Source organism: Sinocyclocheilus anshuiensis, unplaced genomic scaffold (genome assembly GCF_001515605.1).
Source record: "Sinocyclocheilus anshuiensis isolate Anshui unplaced genomic scaffold, SAMN03320099.WGS_v1.1 scaffold18, whole genome shotgun sequence".
Lineage (NCBI taxonomy): Eukaryota > Metazoa > Chordata > Actinopteri > Cypriniformes > Cyprinidae > Sinocyclocheilus > Sinocyclocheilus anshuiensis.
Window position 1 is genome coordinate 293,925 of NW_015546047.1, and position 16,847 is coordinate 310,771.

The 16,847-nt window shown below is 37.9% G+C and overlaps 2 protein-coding genes and 1 pseudogene across 2 annotated transcripts in view; 1 reads left to right on the forward strand and 2 right to left on the reverse strand.

Moving 5' to 3' along the window:
* LOC107698997 (titin-like) overlaps window positions 1-3,812 on the reverse strand; it is a 137,585-nt gene extending 133,773 nt beyond the window's left edge. The window contains 3 exon segments of the mRNA XM_016500136.1: window positions 2,808-3,057; window positions 3,347-3,557; window positions 3,721-3,812. Coding sequence (XP_016355622.1) covers window positions 2,808-3,057; window positions 3,347-3,557; window positions 3,721-3,811 — 552 coding nt within the window. The 5' untranslated portion in view covers window position 3,812.
* Window positions 3,813-8,999: 5,187 nt separating this feature from the next.
* Window positions 9,000-10,041, forward strand: LOC107699009 (uncharacterized; annotated as a pseudogene).
* Window positions 10,042-14,543: 4,502 nt separating this feature from the next.
* On the reverse strand, window positions 14,544-15,244 carry LOC107699010 (titin-like). Its single transcript, XM_016500158.1, has 3 exons — window positions 15,153-15,244; window positions 14,825-15,066; window positions 14,544-14,734 (listed from the first exon to the last, which is right to left on the reverse strand). The coding sequence occupies exons 1-3, from the start codon at window positions 15,157-15,159 to the stop codon at window positions 14,672-14,674; spliced, it is 312 nt and encodes a 103-aa protein (XP_016355644.1). The 5' UTR covers window positions 15,160-15,244; the 3' UTR covers window positions 14,544-14,671.
* Window positions 15,245-16,847: the final 1,603 nt, after the last annotated feature.

A 16,847-nucleotide genomic window follows, 5' to 3' on the forward strand; every position in this document is an offset into this window, starting at 1 on the left:
CAGATCCGCCATGGCCTCCCGAGTCTCCAGATCCGCCTTGGCCTCCCGATTCCCCTGCTCCGCCATGGCCTCCCGAGTCCCCTGCTCCGCCTTGACCTCCCGAGTGCCCTGCTCCGCCATGGCACCCGGAACGGGTACCGCTCTGGAGGCCCACTGTCCCGTGTCTGTCCTGAGGGACCTCCAGAGTGCCCAACCCCCCCTCCCCATGGGATGTTATATGGCGTGAGGACACCCCTTCCGGAGGGGGGCGTTATGTCAGACTCTGTTCCGTGTTTTGTGGTTGTTTTCCTCATGTGCCTTCCTTTCCCATGTTTAATTTGTCCCAGGTGTTTCCCATGATGTTTAATTGATCCCAGGTGTGTCTCGTCCTCTCCTCATCCTGTCATGTGGATAAATAGTGTTCCCTGTGTGTGCTCCAGGGTCCGGTATTGTTCATGTTCATGTCATGTCTATGTCTAGATGTATTGCGTGAGTGTTCCTTTGTGTGAATTAAACCCAGTTGGATTGATGTACTCCTCTTCTCTCTCCGTTCCTTGCTCCTGACTCCGCTCAGCAGTGCACCCGTGACAGAGCTATTATACCTAATGAATATATATATATAAGCTGAATTGTAATTGATTAATATTTAGTATAATAATAATACATAAAACATACACTAATGATCAATGTAAGGTTGAATCCTAGGATTAAAGTCAAAGAATATTTTGTTTGTACACTGGTAAAATAGTTTCATGTCAGGCAAACAGTGACCGATTCTTGGCACCCTTATATTATCATTCTATTATAAGACCATCACATGACACAAGCTATCTCTAGAGCTCAGCATCTGTCCACATCCATCACAGTCATCTTAAATACACCAACTAAATCAGTCTCACTTTTAGCACTATTCTTTTATTGACAAAACAGGACATTTTCAGTTATTTGTTACACATTCATGCACATTTTTGCAGGCTAAAACTTCCCAAATGTATTTTCAAGAGGGTAAAATATAAAAAATAATTTATTTATTATTGTCACTATTCATATCTACCTCTATTTAGGAGATTCAAAACAACGATGATTGATGAAATTCTGTAAGTACTAAATCTATTTGTACTTGTAGTTGTATTTTCTAAAAAATACAGCTAATCAACTTCTAAAAACTCCTCTTCAATTTACACCCTCAGTCTACATATACTCTAGGCACAGACTTCTGTCCAACCAAGAAAAGAAACAACTGTAGGCATACACATTTTTCCCACTTCAAGAGTAAGCTGTAGTAATTAAAAGGGTGCACATAGAGCAAATACCATCTGTGATGATGCACACTACAAAAAATAGGTTAAAGGGATAGTTCACCCAAAAATGAAAATGTGATGTTTATCTACTTACCCCCAGGGCATCCAAGATGTAGGTGACTTTGTTTCTTCAGTAGAACACAAACGAAGATTTTTAACTCAAACCGTTGCAGTCTGTCAGTCTTATAATGGAAGTGAATGGGAATCACGGCTTTGAGTCAAAAAAACATACACAAACCAAACCAAATTAAACCCTACGGCTCGTGACGATACATTGATGTGTAAAGACACAAAACGATCGGTCTGTGCAAGAAACTGAACACTATTTATATCATTTTTACCTCTGATGCACTGCAATGTCTGAACTGTCCTGAGCGCATCCTCGACAGCCGGCGCGTGACGCGTCTTTTTCTTCTTCTTACTTTATGGCAGATTGCAGACTTATAAGTGCATTACCGCCACCTATCTCTCAAACGGCCCATGGACACTCCTAATTGAGATTGTAGATAGAGTGTCAATGGTCCATTTGAGAGATAGGTATAAGAGAGATAGATAAGATATATATATGAGAGATAGATAAGTCTGAGATCTGCCGTAAAGCAAGAAGAAGAAGACGCGTCAGGCGCCGGCTGTCGAGGATGCGCTCAGGACAATTCAGACATTGCAGTGCATCAGAGGTAAAAAAAACATATAAATACTGTTCAGTTTCTTGCACTGACCGATCGTTTCGTGTCTTTACACATCAATGTATAGTCACGAGCCACAGGGTTTAATTTGGTTTTGTTTGTGTATGTTTTTTTTTACTCTCAAAGCCGTGATTCCCATTCACTTCCATTATAAGACTGACAGACTGCAACGGTTTGAGTTAAAAATCTTAGTTTGTGTTCTACTAAAGGGTTCTACTAAAAAGTTTTGGGTGAACTATCCCTTTAACAGCGGATTTACTATATAAGAAGTGTTGTCTTTTGTGATGAAAGTGGTTAAATAGTATGCAACAATCACACATCTATTCAGATGGAAGAAAATCTTTATGAAAATGTATTGCCAATTGATGTTAAATATCAGTTACAAAACTACAAAATGGCAAGTTGGTGAAACTTGCTGGGCTAACATGCAAAATAAAGCGTGACTATTTAAGGTGTGACAATGAGGTGTGAAAACAATCGTTCCTGCCCCCGCTGGATCTGACATGGTTTCATTTACACTTCAGGTTAACAGTAGTCTCATTAATTTGTGTGTGGTCTCCTTTTAATCTCAATCTGTTTGCAGTAGAAGACAAATGATCTGAAATAGCTTCAAATGAGCTTTTGTCAGTGACCACACACAATGCAGCATTGTCATGTTTTTTGGTACATTTCTATTCAATGCATTTTTGTATTGTATTTGTATGTTCTTACTTAAAATGTAGTTATTCATTACTTTAAAACTTCAAGTAATTAATATTTTCCCTTTCATATCACAAAGACAAAATGCCACTTTTTACCCACTAGAGGTCATAGTTGCAAAAAATAGACCTACCTCTTTGACAGCAAATCCACCAGCTTGTTGTTGCATAGCAAAAGAACCTTCCCAATGCTGCTCCTTGTGGACAAATGTGGAGGAGGTCTGGACATATGAGGCCCCAGTAGTCATGCTGGTATAACTGGATTCTCCTACATAACCCTCCTGCTTCCATGGAGGCAGTACATCTTCACCCTGTGCGACTTGTTTGAGTGTAGTCATTGGGGACTTGACTGGTCTGATAGGGGACACGGACAGTCTTGAAGGGGAAACAGGCCTAAAAATAAGACAAGGGGGGAAAAAGAATTAACAAAGGACAAATGCTACATAAGAAAGAGGTTTAATTTACTGTAAAGATAAGTTAACATTGGTTGCACAGAACACAAATTTATTACATCATCATTGCACTTACTTTTTAAGTGCCTTATAGGCAAGTAAATATTATTACTTGCCTATAAGGCCCTTAATGGGTTAGCTCCTGCGTACCTAACTAGTCTTCTACCACGCTACAATCTGTTTGGCACAAAAAGTAAAATGACAGAAATGTACATAGCTGTTTCTATGACTGCTTACCTGTAACCAGCAGTTCAGCAGTGCTAGTGGCTTGTCCAGCGCCATTGGTGGCTCTCACAGAAAATCTTCCACTGTGTGCGGCTGTCACAGCGGGGATCATCAGAACAGCGTGGCCATCGCTGAACGAGCTCTGAGCGCCGGGCAGAGCCGCAGCAGTAAGAACCTGGCCATCACGAAACCAGCTCACCTCTGGAACTGGATTACCTACAGAAAAATAGTGGAAGAAATTATTAAATAATCAATTTTAGCCAGTGTTTTCCAATCTTTTTGTCTTATATACCCCCACAGCCCAATCAGTAAAGCTCAGGTAGCCCTTTATCAATGCCAAAACATGCAGTATGTATGTACTTTTTTGTTCTGTGCTTACCACTAACTTGAGCCTCGAACGTTGCAGCACTACCCTCAAGTGCCACAACGCTCTGAAGTGGCTGTGTAAATGTTGGAGCTTGTGTTGACATGGTAGAAGGCACCCTAGGAAAAAAAGAATCAAGTAGTGAATACCACATTACAGCCAGATAATTGCTTAATGCCAACTGAATCAATTATATATACAACAGCATTACAGTGTATGTTACTTGACAAACTAGGTGGGCTATTTTTAGCTGTAAAAGAAATGAACTGACTAATCACTAACACCCCCTGCCCCCACCCACACCTGGCCATCAGCAGCCTGTCATTTGTGAGAACTGTGAATGGCAGAGCTGTTGAGTGTCAGGTCAAGCACCCAATTGAATATGTTAGAAATGTGTAAACAGCGCACTGTGAGCTGTAAGATAAGGCTATGAAACACCTAAACACATAACTAACTTAACTAAAAAGTCCTGATCGCCAAGATATTTTAACAGTAAAGCAGGATAGGACCTATGTAACTGATGTTTCAAATTATCATGATGTAATTTATTAAGATTACCAATTACAAGAATTATATATATATATAAATAAGATATATATTATGAAAAAGTCTTAGATCTTTGAGTTCAGCTCATGAAAAATGGGGGCAAAAACAAAAGTGTTGCGTTTATAATTTTGTTCAGTGTAAAATTAGCTCATTAACAGGGTACAGGATAAATAAGCCTGCAGAAAGCAATATAACTTTCACATTCTCCTGGCCTGGCCTCAATTTCCCATGATAGTGAAATACTGATAAACCAATGATACATCCTGATTATTAAACCTTAAACATGAATAAACCTGACTATATTATAAATCTGGGTGATGAGACACGGAATACAATGAAAACGGAAAGGATTAGCCTAACATAAACTTGCAGTTAGAGGAGCGAAAAGACTGATCATACGTGCCAAGGAGGAGTGGGCATTTCATCACAATCACATTACAAGCTAAACCAAGAGACCAACTCTCAGACATCAATATATACATCTTGCCTTAACTATTTTTATACTTTTACCATTTACCAAATTGTTGCAAAAGGTGAGCATCGCCGTGTTGGCACTTTGTGGAAAGTTGGTGGTTCTAAAATGGAAGAAAAAAAAATACATCAGTGTTTAATTAATTTTCCTTAAATGTGAGCCAAATATTACAAGCTATTAAAAACAATCATAATAAATAAAATTTTCTTAGCATTGTTCATTGTGATCATTATTAACCATAAATTAAATAAAGACAAAAGAAAGATCCATTTACTGTCCAACTTTTGGTCAAAAGTTCATGTGGACTCCGGTATAGGATATTTGGTATGACTAAATATAATTTACATCTCTCTTGGTCACACTTATTATAGTATGAATAGTATTGTCACCAAAAAATTAGCCATCGAAAGCAGCTTGCATATTTTACATATCTTGCAATGCATTTGCAGCAGAAAAAAAACAATGTGCAGTTCTGCAAATGTAAAATTTTGATAAAAATTCAAAGTGACAATAAAACAACAAAACTGGTGTTTTCACCTCCCAAGCCAGCTTCCTAGTTAGTGGTAAACAGCTGGCACTAGTACTCCTGTTGGTATTCACGCTGATGCAAACAGGCCCAGACGTATAATGTGAAAAGGGACCAGTGGGGGCAGGGAAAGAGCTGTGGGATAAATCCCTGATCCTAACCAATCAAACAAAGTATACCAAGAAACACACTCTGGTCAGGCTCTTAAACTGCATTAAAACTTTAGCATTTATACAATGACAAGACAATTAAAGCTTAAGTTAGCCATCACATCTTCTGTCATTTTATCAAATAGGGTGGAATATTTAAGAGCATGATAAATAACAAACAATACAATAATACAATAATAGATAAGAGTATTTTAGTTTATTTTCCCACCAAAAATTTAACTTCCCAGAGGATGATGTCATTATGGAACTGGCTTGTGTTACTTAAAAAGATATCACAAAAGACTATTAGGATATAGCAGGACAAACCAATAAATTCACTACACAAGAAAACAAATTTCAATTAGAGACAGAAAATGAAAAAAAACTAAAGAAATATTTGAAAAATGTCTTAACAAATTGGTAGTTTTCATTTTAAAAATGGAAATGCACTGCATAGTGAAAGATCCAAGGACAGTTTAGCTATGGAACAGAACAGTCACTTTATAGTGGACTACCATGTCCCCAGTTAGACCCCTGAGTCATTCAGGGCTTAATGTCTGTAGGCAAAAAGCTAGACTGGCCAAAGCAATAGAAGTGTGTGTGTCAGAAGGACTGAAATCAAAATAGTGAACAAAGTGTGAAATGAAAATAACTCTTCTGGACAAGCAGCAAAAGAAACAACCACTGGCAGACAAAAATTCACAGCATGAATGTGATATACTGATAACCAATATTACTCATGTTAAAATAATTTGAGTAATGCGTCAGACTTTCTAGATAAACTAACACCAAATGTATGTATATTACAGGCAGCTGTGGTACAATCCCAGGAACTAGAAATACAGCAATATGTTTTATTGTAGATATTAAAAGTGATGTTATTATTTTTGTATCTGAAACACTGAATTATTAATTTCATATAGATTTACCTGGATATGGCTTTCATACATGAAAGTCTGTTAATAGTTAAATAATGCCAAGATCTATGCAAATACCTTACTAAACCATTTGCTGAAACTCCTTAAAACAAATGGAGGAAATTGAAAGTTGTGTTCCACTCAGTGAGTGAGATTTTCTTGCTCTTGTATGGCACCTGGGTTTATTTTGGTAGTCCATCACTGTAGTCTAAAGATGTGATTTAAACAGCAGCCATTTCTGTCTCCCTCACCGGGAGTTGGCAATGGTATCATATCTCCAAGAGGGAAGCTCATGTGTCACCGACGAACAGCTGTGGCCTTCTAAATTCAAGTTTGGGAAACTTAGTACTGTCACAAGGTTCATTTCCTACAATAAAACAGGTAGGTGTTTTTCATACACAGGACTGTCACTAAATGTACTACAACTACAAACTGATTTTAGGAGGAGAAAAGTGATCAAATGTGGGTATTGGGAGCTAAAAGTTGGGATGAGGCCACCAAGTTTTGGGATGTTGTGGACTCTGTGACTCATTACATGCAACACAAACATGAAGGCTTCTACTGGACTCTACAATTCCTGCTTGCGTTGCTGGCTTTGTGTCAAAATAAGGTCATTACAGGGTTGTACCACCTGGGCAAGGCATTTGGTGATGGGGGGAGGGGGGGTGACATAAATAGCAGCTGCATCAACAAAGACAATCACTTCAGAGGTACTACAGTGTCAAGTTATTTTATAACTAACTAATGCAAAGTACAGTGAATGCCTAGATCTTTTATACCATTAATCAAGAAAGAAAAATATATATTTTTCCTGCATTGCATTAAGATATTTATAGTCCAAAATAACACTAACACTATATAACAACACTATAATATTATTCCTTCCTAGCAAACATTCTCAAAAGAATCTCATCTTCTTCTGTCAAAATAGCACGCTGTGTCACAGGACAGGCAGCAGCAACTGCACCTCTTGGCTGTCAGCATGTTTATGCATACATATTCAAAAGGTAGCTCCAGCAGCAGTAAATAAAGAGACCTGCCACATAGCTTAATTAGAAAGCTGTTACACAAAATCGTAACACATACGTTATGTCACGGCTATTACTTTAATTGGTTTAGTTATGCGTCATGTTTCTTTGTAAGCTAAACAATAAAACGTGCAGAAATTAAATACATGCATAAAAGTTACAATAATACTATATATTTCATAATCATTCCCTTCATTTGTGTGGTCAATCGAATATTTTCACGTTTCCTGAGGAGCTGTACAGCATACTAGTGCCTCCTTGTGGACAACCCTTGGGGCAAACTTATAAAAGACAATCACCTTGTCCACTTCTGTATTCCATAAATGGAAAATCAGATCTATATATATATATGGAATACAGAAGTGGATTTTTTTCCCCCCAAAATCTACTTATTTATTTATTTGTCCTATTATTTGGTCAGTTTGTTTATTTTAAAAAGAGGATATTTGAAAGTTGTATTTTAAAATATTGCACCATCCAGTGGTTAAATATGATAATAGCAGTGGAAAAACAATAAAAAAATATATTGTTTATATGATACTTACCTCATTTTAAACTAAGAGGGAAAAAAATGTCAGCACACTGAAATTACAGCTCAATTATTACAGATAATTACTGCATTTACAGTCATATAAAATCAAGCTAGCAACTATAAAATTGTGTACCCTTTAAAACCACTTAAGCTCAGGGCGTTTTTTGGTATTTTCGCCTAAATTTAACATACTCAAATTCAAATGTTTACCCTACACACATACAATGGAGGAAATGAAAAAAAATGGTTTCATTTTTCTAATAGAAAGCACAGAAATGGTCCTCATATGATCCTGAATTTTCATTCTTCATTTCAAACTAGAATCTCAAAAAAAAAAAAATGCAAAAAAATATATTGACCTTCTGTCTTGTAATTTGGACGCTTTGAATTTATTTCCATTTTCTTCTATAAAAGTTTATGTTAAGAATTTATTAGCACATTTCCATAATTTGTTAAAAAATTCCAGACTAAAATAAACATGCTCCATTATTCTGAGTCTTTTTGACACGGAAAGTTTTGAATTTTAACCACTGAATGCCAAAAAAGGGAAAGCCTCTGCTATCTAATGATGTTTCTACTCCAAATCATATTGGTAAATAATAATTAAAAAAAACCATCCCGAATGATTTCAATGCTTTTTTTGACAGAATTAGAAAAATACAATATAGAGTGGGGGAGCTATGACGTCACTTTGTAGGCGGATCGGCTGTTAGCATGACACTGGTTCCCTCGACAAAAAGCCTATAGGATTTTTCCATAGGCTTTTGGATTATCGCAAAAAATAAGCTCTGTGTTCAACCATAGTTCATGAAACTTACATGTTTTGTCCATCAAGATAATCTTCACAAAATAATATAACTTTTATGAAGTTTGAAGCCTAAATAAAAGCGCCAGAACTTAAAAGCTAAACTTAGGCTATAAATGAACTACACTGCACGGTCGCTCGCCTTCAACGTCACCACGCTACATTAACCTTTTCATATAAACTGGAATAATAAAATCATTTCTGGAGTGAGGATAAAATGTGGGGCTGAACGCATGTGTTTTTACGGAGCTGCCTAGCTAATCTCCCAATTTAGACTTGAAACTACACAAGTCTCACTTACGCCTACCTGAAATAGCATTTAAACACTGTATGTGTGTTTTGTATTCTCAAAATGCGGAAATCTTCACAGCAAACTAGCCTCCCGAAGATTATCATCCCTCCGGCCCGTGGCTCGACCCCAGCTTCGGTCTCAGACGACTCAGAAATGGAGGTACAGTCCGCTCAAACAGATAAACGCCGTGACTCGTCACATTTCACTCCTACTAAATCAAACGCCTTGAAAAAATGAAGGCCTCACGACGAGGATATCACTAATGCAACTCTTCTGCAAGCCATAACTTCACAGATGGCTCGCTTTGACTCACAAGATGACAAACTAGAAGAAATGGCGAACCAAATGCGAAGGAACAATGTCATGATCGCAAAGATTTCTAAGGCTGTCGAGTTCAATGCCGCTGAAATTAAAGAGTGCAAAGATAAGGGCCGAGAGACGAGCAAATCCCTCCTGGGATTAACTACATCGCACAAAGACCTGGCGAGTAGAACATCTGAACTCGAGCGGTATAAAAGATGGAATCTCCGGATCAACGGTATGAAAGAGAAGCCCGAAGAGGATCCCCGCAGGGAAGTGATCGGTCTTTCTGCTGAAATCGCACCGCACCTGGTTCAGTAATTAGAGGGCATTGTTGACCTAGTTCACCGAATCGGCAAGAAGGAGCCAGGGAAACCAAGGCAGATGATTGTGCAGTTTACAATGCGTAAATATAGGGATGAAATTTGGAAATCAACAAAGAACTCATCAGTCTGCCGGGACCGCGGAGTTCGATTCACGGAGGATCTGACGAGAGAGGACCGGCTGGCCCGCGCTGCGCTATGGCCTTTGATCGACCAGGCGCGTAAAGAAGGAAAGAAAGCGTACTACCGCGGACCGTTTGGTTACATTGAAGGAAAACGCATTGACTCGACATAATTATTCACCTGGACTGATTACGGGTAGGATCGTATGAGATATGACTGTTTTTGGAGACGCTCTAGGTTGCGAGGTATGTTCTAGGTTCGTGGTTATACAACCTAGTGAATTTTTTGTTGTTCTTTCTCATACAAGTGTTTGCACTTTTCCTTATATTTTGTACTTTTCTTTTTTTAATGTTGTTATGTTTCCAGTTAAATTGTGGAATAAATACAAAACTAGAGCTAAACTAAAACTGAAATGAGACATTTATAATAAATAGTGAATAAATGAATCATATGAAAGCACGCATTTCAGTACATTTCGAAATAAGGTGCAATAGAAGTAAATAAATCCTTGATTAATATGAATATTTTAATTAAAAACGTGTCTCCACGTACTATTCAATACAATTCTAGTGCATTTAATCTATTAAATAACAGTAGAGTGAACGAGTTTCTGGTAAGATTAAACTGATTTTAGTGAATAAAGTTCCACATTTCAGCTATCGTTTTGTTATGGTGCGTACACAAAATGTTATTTTACCCTGCATTTATTTGATCAAAAACACAGGACAAAACAGTAATATTGTGAGGTATATTACAACTTAAAATAATGTTTTTCTGTTTAAGTATACTTTAAAATATAATGTATTTCTGTGATGGTAAAGCTGAATTTTCATCAGCCATTACAACAGTTGTGCTGCTTTTTAATTTTTTTTTATAACCTGTGATACATTTTTTTCAGGATTTTTTTGATGAATAAAAAGTTTTACAAGATTTATATACAGTATAATTTATTTAAAATGGCGATAAAACGAGCATCTTTCCATCCGAAGACTTGTCGCATTTCGGCAAGTCGCACAGCAATGTGTAAAAATAATCATCAGGCCGTTGGCGCCCTCTGCAGGCCTTTGTTGTAATGCGTAATGTACATTAGCTCTATTGTTTATAATACATTATGTAATTTAACAATTTTGTTTAATAAAACCATATGATTTCTTGCTTTTGATGCTTTATTTGAACTAGTGCATATTTATGTTTCTGTTAAAAATTTGTCAATTTTAGTTAATTTATTGTTTAAAAATATTTGAGTAAAATGTATGTATGTGATATTCAAGTTAATAAGTAGAGAATGTATTCCCTTAAAATGTTTAAAGTTAGGGGTTCTTTAAGAAGAGTTACTATTGAAGCGTAACAGGTCACATGACCAGGTTGAGTTGAACGCGGGACCGTTGCATTATGGGTTGAAGTAACATGGATGCAGAGAAACGCTAATGGTATGCAGAGCCTCCAAAAGAGTACCTTTATCTGCATGGTCTAAGAGGGAGCACACGGTAATTAATCTTTAAATCTGTTGCATTTTGTGTATAGTGTTGTTTTATATCAGTTTACGTAAACAATGTTATGTGTAAATAGCGATGTCATTGGATTCTGATTTTTTGCATGTGTTCACTTGTGTATCAGCGGACATTTACATGAGAGACTTGAAAAGGACTTGACCTAAATGTATATTTTGAACATTATATGCTTTATTTCTTGCAGTTTTCACGGTGTCTGCTGAAAAGAGACAGAGAGACCAATAAACAGCAAAAAGACATCTGTATGAAGCGTGGCTATCATTTAATTAGACCAGTGCAGTTACACTTCTGTTCTGATATTCATGGGTGCAGTACTGCTGTGTGAAATCTCTGAGAGAATGGCCAAAACATCCTCCTTATTGTCTACAAGACACTTTGTCACATCATAGTGGCTTTTTCACCTGTTATCTAATAACATTAGGCTACAGAATACACACCTTTATTAAAAACATTGCAATTTTGGCTGATTAGCCTGCTTATTCCGTTATTATTATTGTTAGTAGGCCTATTATTACTATTTACACATATGAATGGATATGTACAACAAATTATATATAATTATTAATTATATATAATACTCTGCTCTCTGTAGCTCTCATGAATGTCACACAATGATCGACCTACACAGTGCAAACAGCCAAAACCTGGATATTTTAGGCAATATTAAAATCCTGGCCGGGACGTGTCCCGTATGAACGGTGCATATGGCCAACCTAGCAACGAGTGTTATCACTATGTCGGAGACACGCTAGCTTTCCCAAGGCAGACGAACTTAGAGTGGTTACAATCATCCGGGCCTTCATTTGATACAGGAACTAATCGAGCCATTCATGCCAATGAAGGCTAAAGAAGGAAGACACACTCACACAAAAACAAATTCAGCATACAGTTTATTAAAAATAGGATATACTAAGTAGGCTTACAGGCAAGCAGGTGATTGTGATTGTAATAAAGGCAATTTTATACTTCACGGAACAGAAATGCACTGTTGTGTTTTCTGCTTGGATGTTACGGTTAGCTTTTTATTATTATTTATAATACGATTTTGTGGCTATGAGTTCAAATGTCATTATGTGCACAATTGTCAATTTTTCCTTTGAACAAAGTGACTGATCCTTATTTAGATAGTACAAATAATAAGTGTTTAATGCTTATTTTTTGTTTATTTATTTATTTTTTGCTGGACATTTTTTGGGGGGGCACAAAGAGAATCTGGCTGAGGGCTTGGATGTTACGGTTAGCTTTTTATTATTATTTATAATACGATTTTGTGGCTATGAGATCAAATGTCATTGTGCATAATTGTCAATTTTTCCTTTGAACAAAGTGACTGATCCTTATTTAGATAGTACAAATAATAAGTGTTTAATGCTTATTTTTTATTTATGGCTGGACATTTTTGGGGAGGGCACAAGGAGAATCTGGGGGGGCATTGCCCCCCCTAGACTCGGCCCTGGGTGGCACAGCTTTTTCTTAGGGTGGCAGTTGCCACCCCGGTAGATCCGCCCCTGTTCCACATACAAAAGTGTTTTCTGCAGAATCATCTCTACTGGTATTCATGACCTTCAGCTGATGCAGTTTGCCCTGCACCACAACCCTGAACTTCTCACTCATCTCAATCTCAACTCTATTTTTCAGCCAGGTGGATGGAACATTAAAATGTGAAACTTCACATTCAAACGTGGCTACATGGGTCTCTGGAACCTCAATGTTCTTCAGGGGCTTTGTGACTCTCAAAGCTAAAAATAATCATTACATGGAGTTTGCAGAGTATTTTAGACATTAGACAAGTTTAGGCTGGAGACTTCTTTAAAATGATACTTACATTCAACATGTAAATATGCACTGCATTGTAAATGTCCAACTACAGCTGTGTACTCTCCTTCACTGTTTTCATCAACATTTTGAATGACCAGCTTATGTGCTTTTCTTTCAGACATTATTTGAATATTGGCACTAGGTTTCAGCTCTTGGTTTTTGAACATCCATTTAACAGGTATGTTATCGTGGGATAAACTCAGCTCAAAAGAGGCAGATCCATTGACCAGGGAAGTCACATCTTTCAGCTTTTTCACAATCTTAACAGCTGCAAGAGAATTCAATTGCATATTAGAGTTTTTCTCTCTGCTAAATACAAACTGTCTTTAATTTTGGCAAATAATAAACTTACTTTCAACATTCAGTCTGGCATTAGCAGAGAGTTTTCCCAGTTTGAATCCATAAACTGATTCATCTTGGGAGTTGCAGTTCTTGATCTTCAAAGTATGAACCAATCCATCTACTGTTATCTCATATTTGTCACTAGGGACAATTTCTATTCCATTCTTGATCCACTGGGATCCTTTCACATCTAAATGAGTGAGTTCAAGACTAAACACTGCCTCTTGGGTTTCGGTGACTGTTTGGTTCTTCAATGTTTTCTTAATCTTCACAGCTGTGAAAGACACATTTGCAATCAGTTACATACAAAGGAAAATAAGTTCAGTATGGAAATGGAATTCTGCCTTCAAAACATGGTAGTAAAAGTACCTTCAACCCTTAGGTTGGCAGATGTCTTGGAGTTTGCCACTTGATAGGTGTACTCCCCAATATCTTGTGGTCTTGTGATAACAAAGACAAGTCGGCGAACTGTACCTATATCCTCACTCCTGACATTGTCACTAAAGTTAACAGAGTGGCCATCTTTAAGCCACTGGCCTTCAGAGGTGGGGTTTGCAACCTCACACTCCAGAACAGCAGTTTGGTATTCTGCTACAGTCACATCATGGAGTGGTCTGTTTATAGCTCCACCTAGTGTAAGAAAAACATAATCATGAGGCAGTATCTGTGCATCAACTTGACAGATATTTGACAAATGACAAAAATCATACCTGATACAGTTAGTTTTGCACTGGAAGTCTTTTCGCCTGCTGCAAATTTATACTGGCCCTCTTCATCCTTCATGGCGATGGCGTTGATGATGGTCAGGGTATAGTGCTTCCCTTTGGAATCAATTTTGCATTTGGGTCCAGCCTTGAGAGGCTGATTCTTGAAGGTCCAATAAGCATCTATACACCAGCGTGGGATAATTCTACTTCAAAGGTGACATTCTGAGTTTCAGTTCACACACAGTCCTGCATGTGCTTGATGATACTGACCTCTGTAAGACATAAAATGTTCATTAATAATGGAAACCCATAAAACTTAACTTTAAACAAACACTAAGACAGACATTATATTGGTTCATTAACAGAAATACTCACTCTCAATAGTCAGTTTACAAGCTGTTTCCACTCTGCCAACAACATCTTATAATGTCCTTCATCAGAAGCAAAGGACCTATTCAAAACTAGTCTCTGTTTGGTCCCTTTGGCAACCATCTGGATTCTCTCCCTAGCCACAAGGAGCTTGTCATGTTGGTACCATTTCAAAGCATTAACATCCGAGGCAGAGATTTTAGCTTCTAGCACTGCCTTTGTACCCTCGATAGAATGAACATCCTTGAGAGGTAATATGATTTCAATAGCTGTGAAGAGGGAAAAAAGTTACATTTCTGCATTCTCGTACTGTATTTCAGTTTTCAAAGTCTATGCATCTGCATCAAAAACCAACTTACTTTGGACAGAAAGTTTTCCACTTGTAGCAATGTCTTGAATGCCCTGTTGACATTTTCAAACAGAAGTTTGTGGACAAGTTTGTCAATGACAATGTGAATTCGGTCTGTGGCAGTGATGGGCTGGCCATTTTTCATCCATGTTCCCTCCACATTTTCCTGAGAGAATCGCACCTCCAACTGGGCAATATCACCCTCACAAATTGTCAGATCAGAGAGGCCTTGCATCAGTGTTACAGGACGCACTGAAATAAAACAAAAGTATACAATTATTTACATGTCACATGTAAATTATTATATAATATATAAATTATATGAAAATTCTACTTACATTTCATCTTCAGTGTGGCACTTGTCTTCAGATCACCCACTTTAAAAGTGTATTTGCCTTGGTTCTCCTTCCTAACATCTTTTACAGACAGGGTGTGTCGGCCACGACGAGAGGATACAACATATTTTAGGCTTGGCGTAATTTCTTTATTCTCAAAGTACCAGGTGCCTTCAGCATCTTCACGGGACAGCTCACATTCAAACTCTCCAGAGTATGTCTCAGGCACTTCAACACTCTCCAGATTTTTAATAATTTCCAATGGTGCACCTGTAAAACGAATTAGATGTTTGACCAAAAATTCCCAGATGTAAATGTAAATTAAAACAGCAACAAATTAGTTTAAGTGTAAACTATACTTCAACATGAAGTCTGGCAGTGGTTCTTATGTGGTCATCATCAGCTACAGCACAAGTGTACTCAGCAGCATCTTGCATGTCGATTATCAGCACAGATAGGAAGTGCACCTTTCTGTCAGAGTGCATCCTGTATTTGTCTCCAGAGAAAATTTCGGCATTGTTCTTCATCCATTTGACTTTGACAAATGGCTCATTTGTCTCACATTCAAAGGTTACCATTGTGTCTTTCTCTTTAGCATAGGCATCCTCCAGTGTCTGGGTAAAATATACAAGCTGCTTGGCTGCAAAAATCCACAGAGAATTTATTAGATAAAGTAATTTTGACATGAACAGTGATCATAGGAGTAACACTGATTTATAAATGACAATACATACCTTGCACCAACAAGAAAGCATGGCTTGAGGCCTCACCAGCAATGTTAATGGCTTTGACCATAATACTAGCAGAGTCCTCAGCTGAGACATCTCTGATTACTAATTCACAGACATGGTGCTCTGGCCAATACCAATAAATACGATCTGACTTCTCAAGTAAAATGCCGATTTTGAACCACTGACACTCTGGATCTGGTTTACCAACAACCCTACAACGGAAGTGAACTTCATCAGACAGGGACACTGTCTGGCTCTCAATTCTTTCCAAGATCTTTGGAGCCTCCATGCTAGGAGAGAAAGTAATTTTCTCAGGTCTGATTGTAGGAATTTTAAGCTTGCCTTCCTTCTCCTCTTTCTTCTTTTCTGACGCAGGCACCTCTTTGGTCCAGTGCAGAAGTTCTTCTTTTCTCTTCTTTAGCATTCCTTCATAAGATTCATCCTTCTTGCGAGACTTCATCTCAACTGAGGATATGGCTTCATAATAGCCCTCTTCAGTCCTGCGTTTAAATTTGCTTCGCAGCTCTTCTGTGGATCTTTCATGAACAACTCTCTCAGCCTTCCTCAGTTTGACAACCTCTTTTGCTTGTGAAGCCTCTGTGGGTTTATCTTCCTTCACAACATCGAAAGATACTCTGCCAGGTTCAGGGCCAGGTGCCTCCGGAGTCTTCTCAGGAGCACGGTGCAAGATTGACCAGAGGTCTTCCTTCTGTTGGATTTCAAGCTTGACAGCATGCTCAGCTGTACCCTCTGGGTTTTCAGCCAATACTTTATATCCTCCAGAATCGAATGACGTACAGTCAGTGATTTCCAAATAGTGAATGCCATCATAGTGTAGTCTGAATCGTTTGCTCTTTCGAATGAGCTGTCCATTGAGGTACCAGTTAACTTTGGGAGTGGGGTAACCGGTCACTCTACAGCGATATTTGGCTGTTTCCCCCTCGAATACTTTTATGGGTTCTGGGAG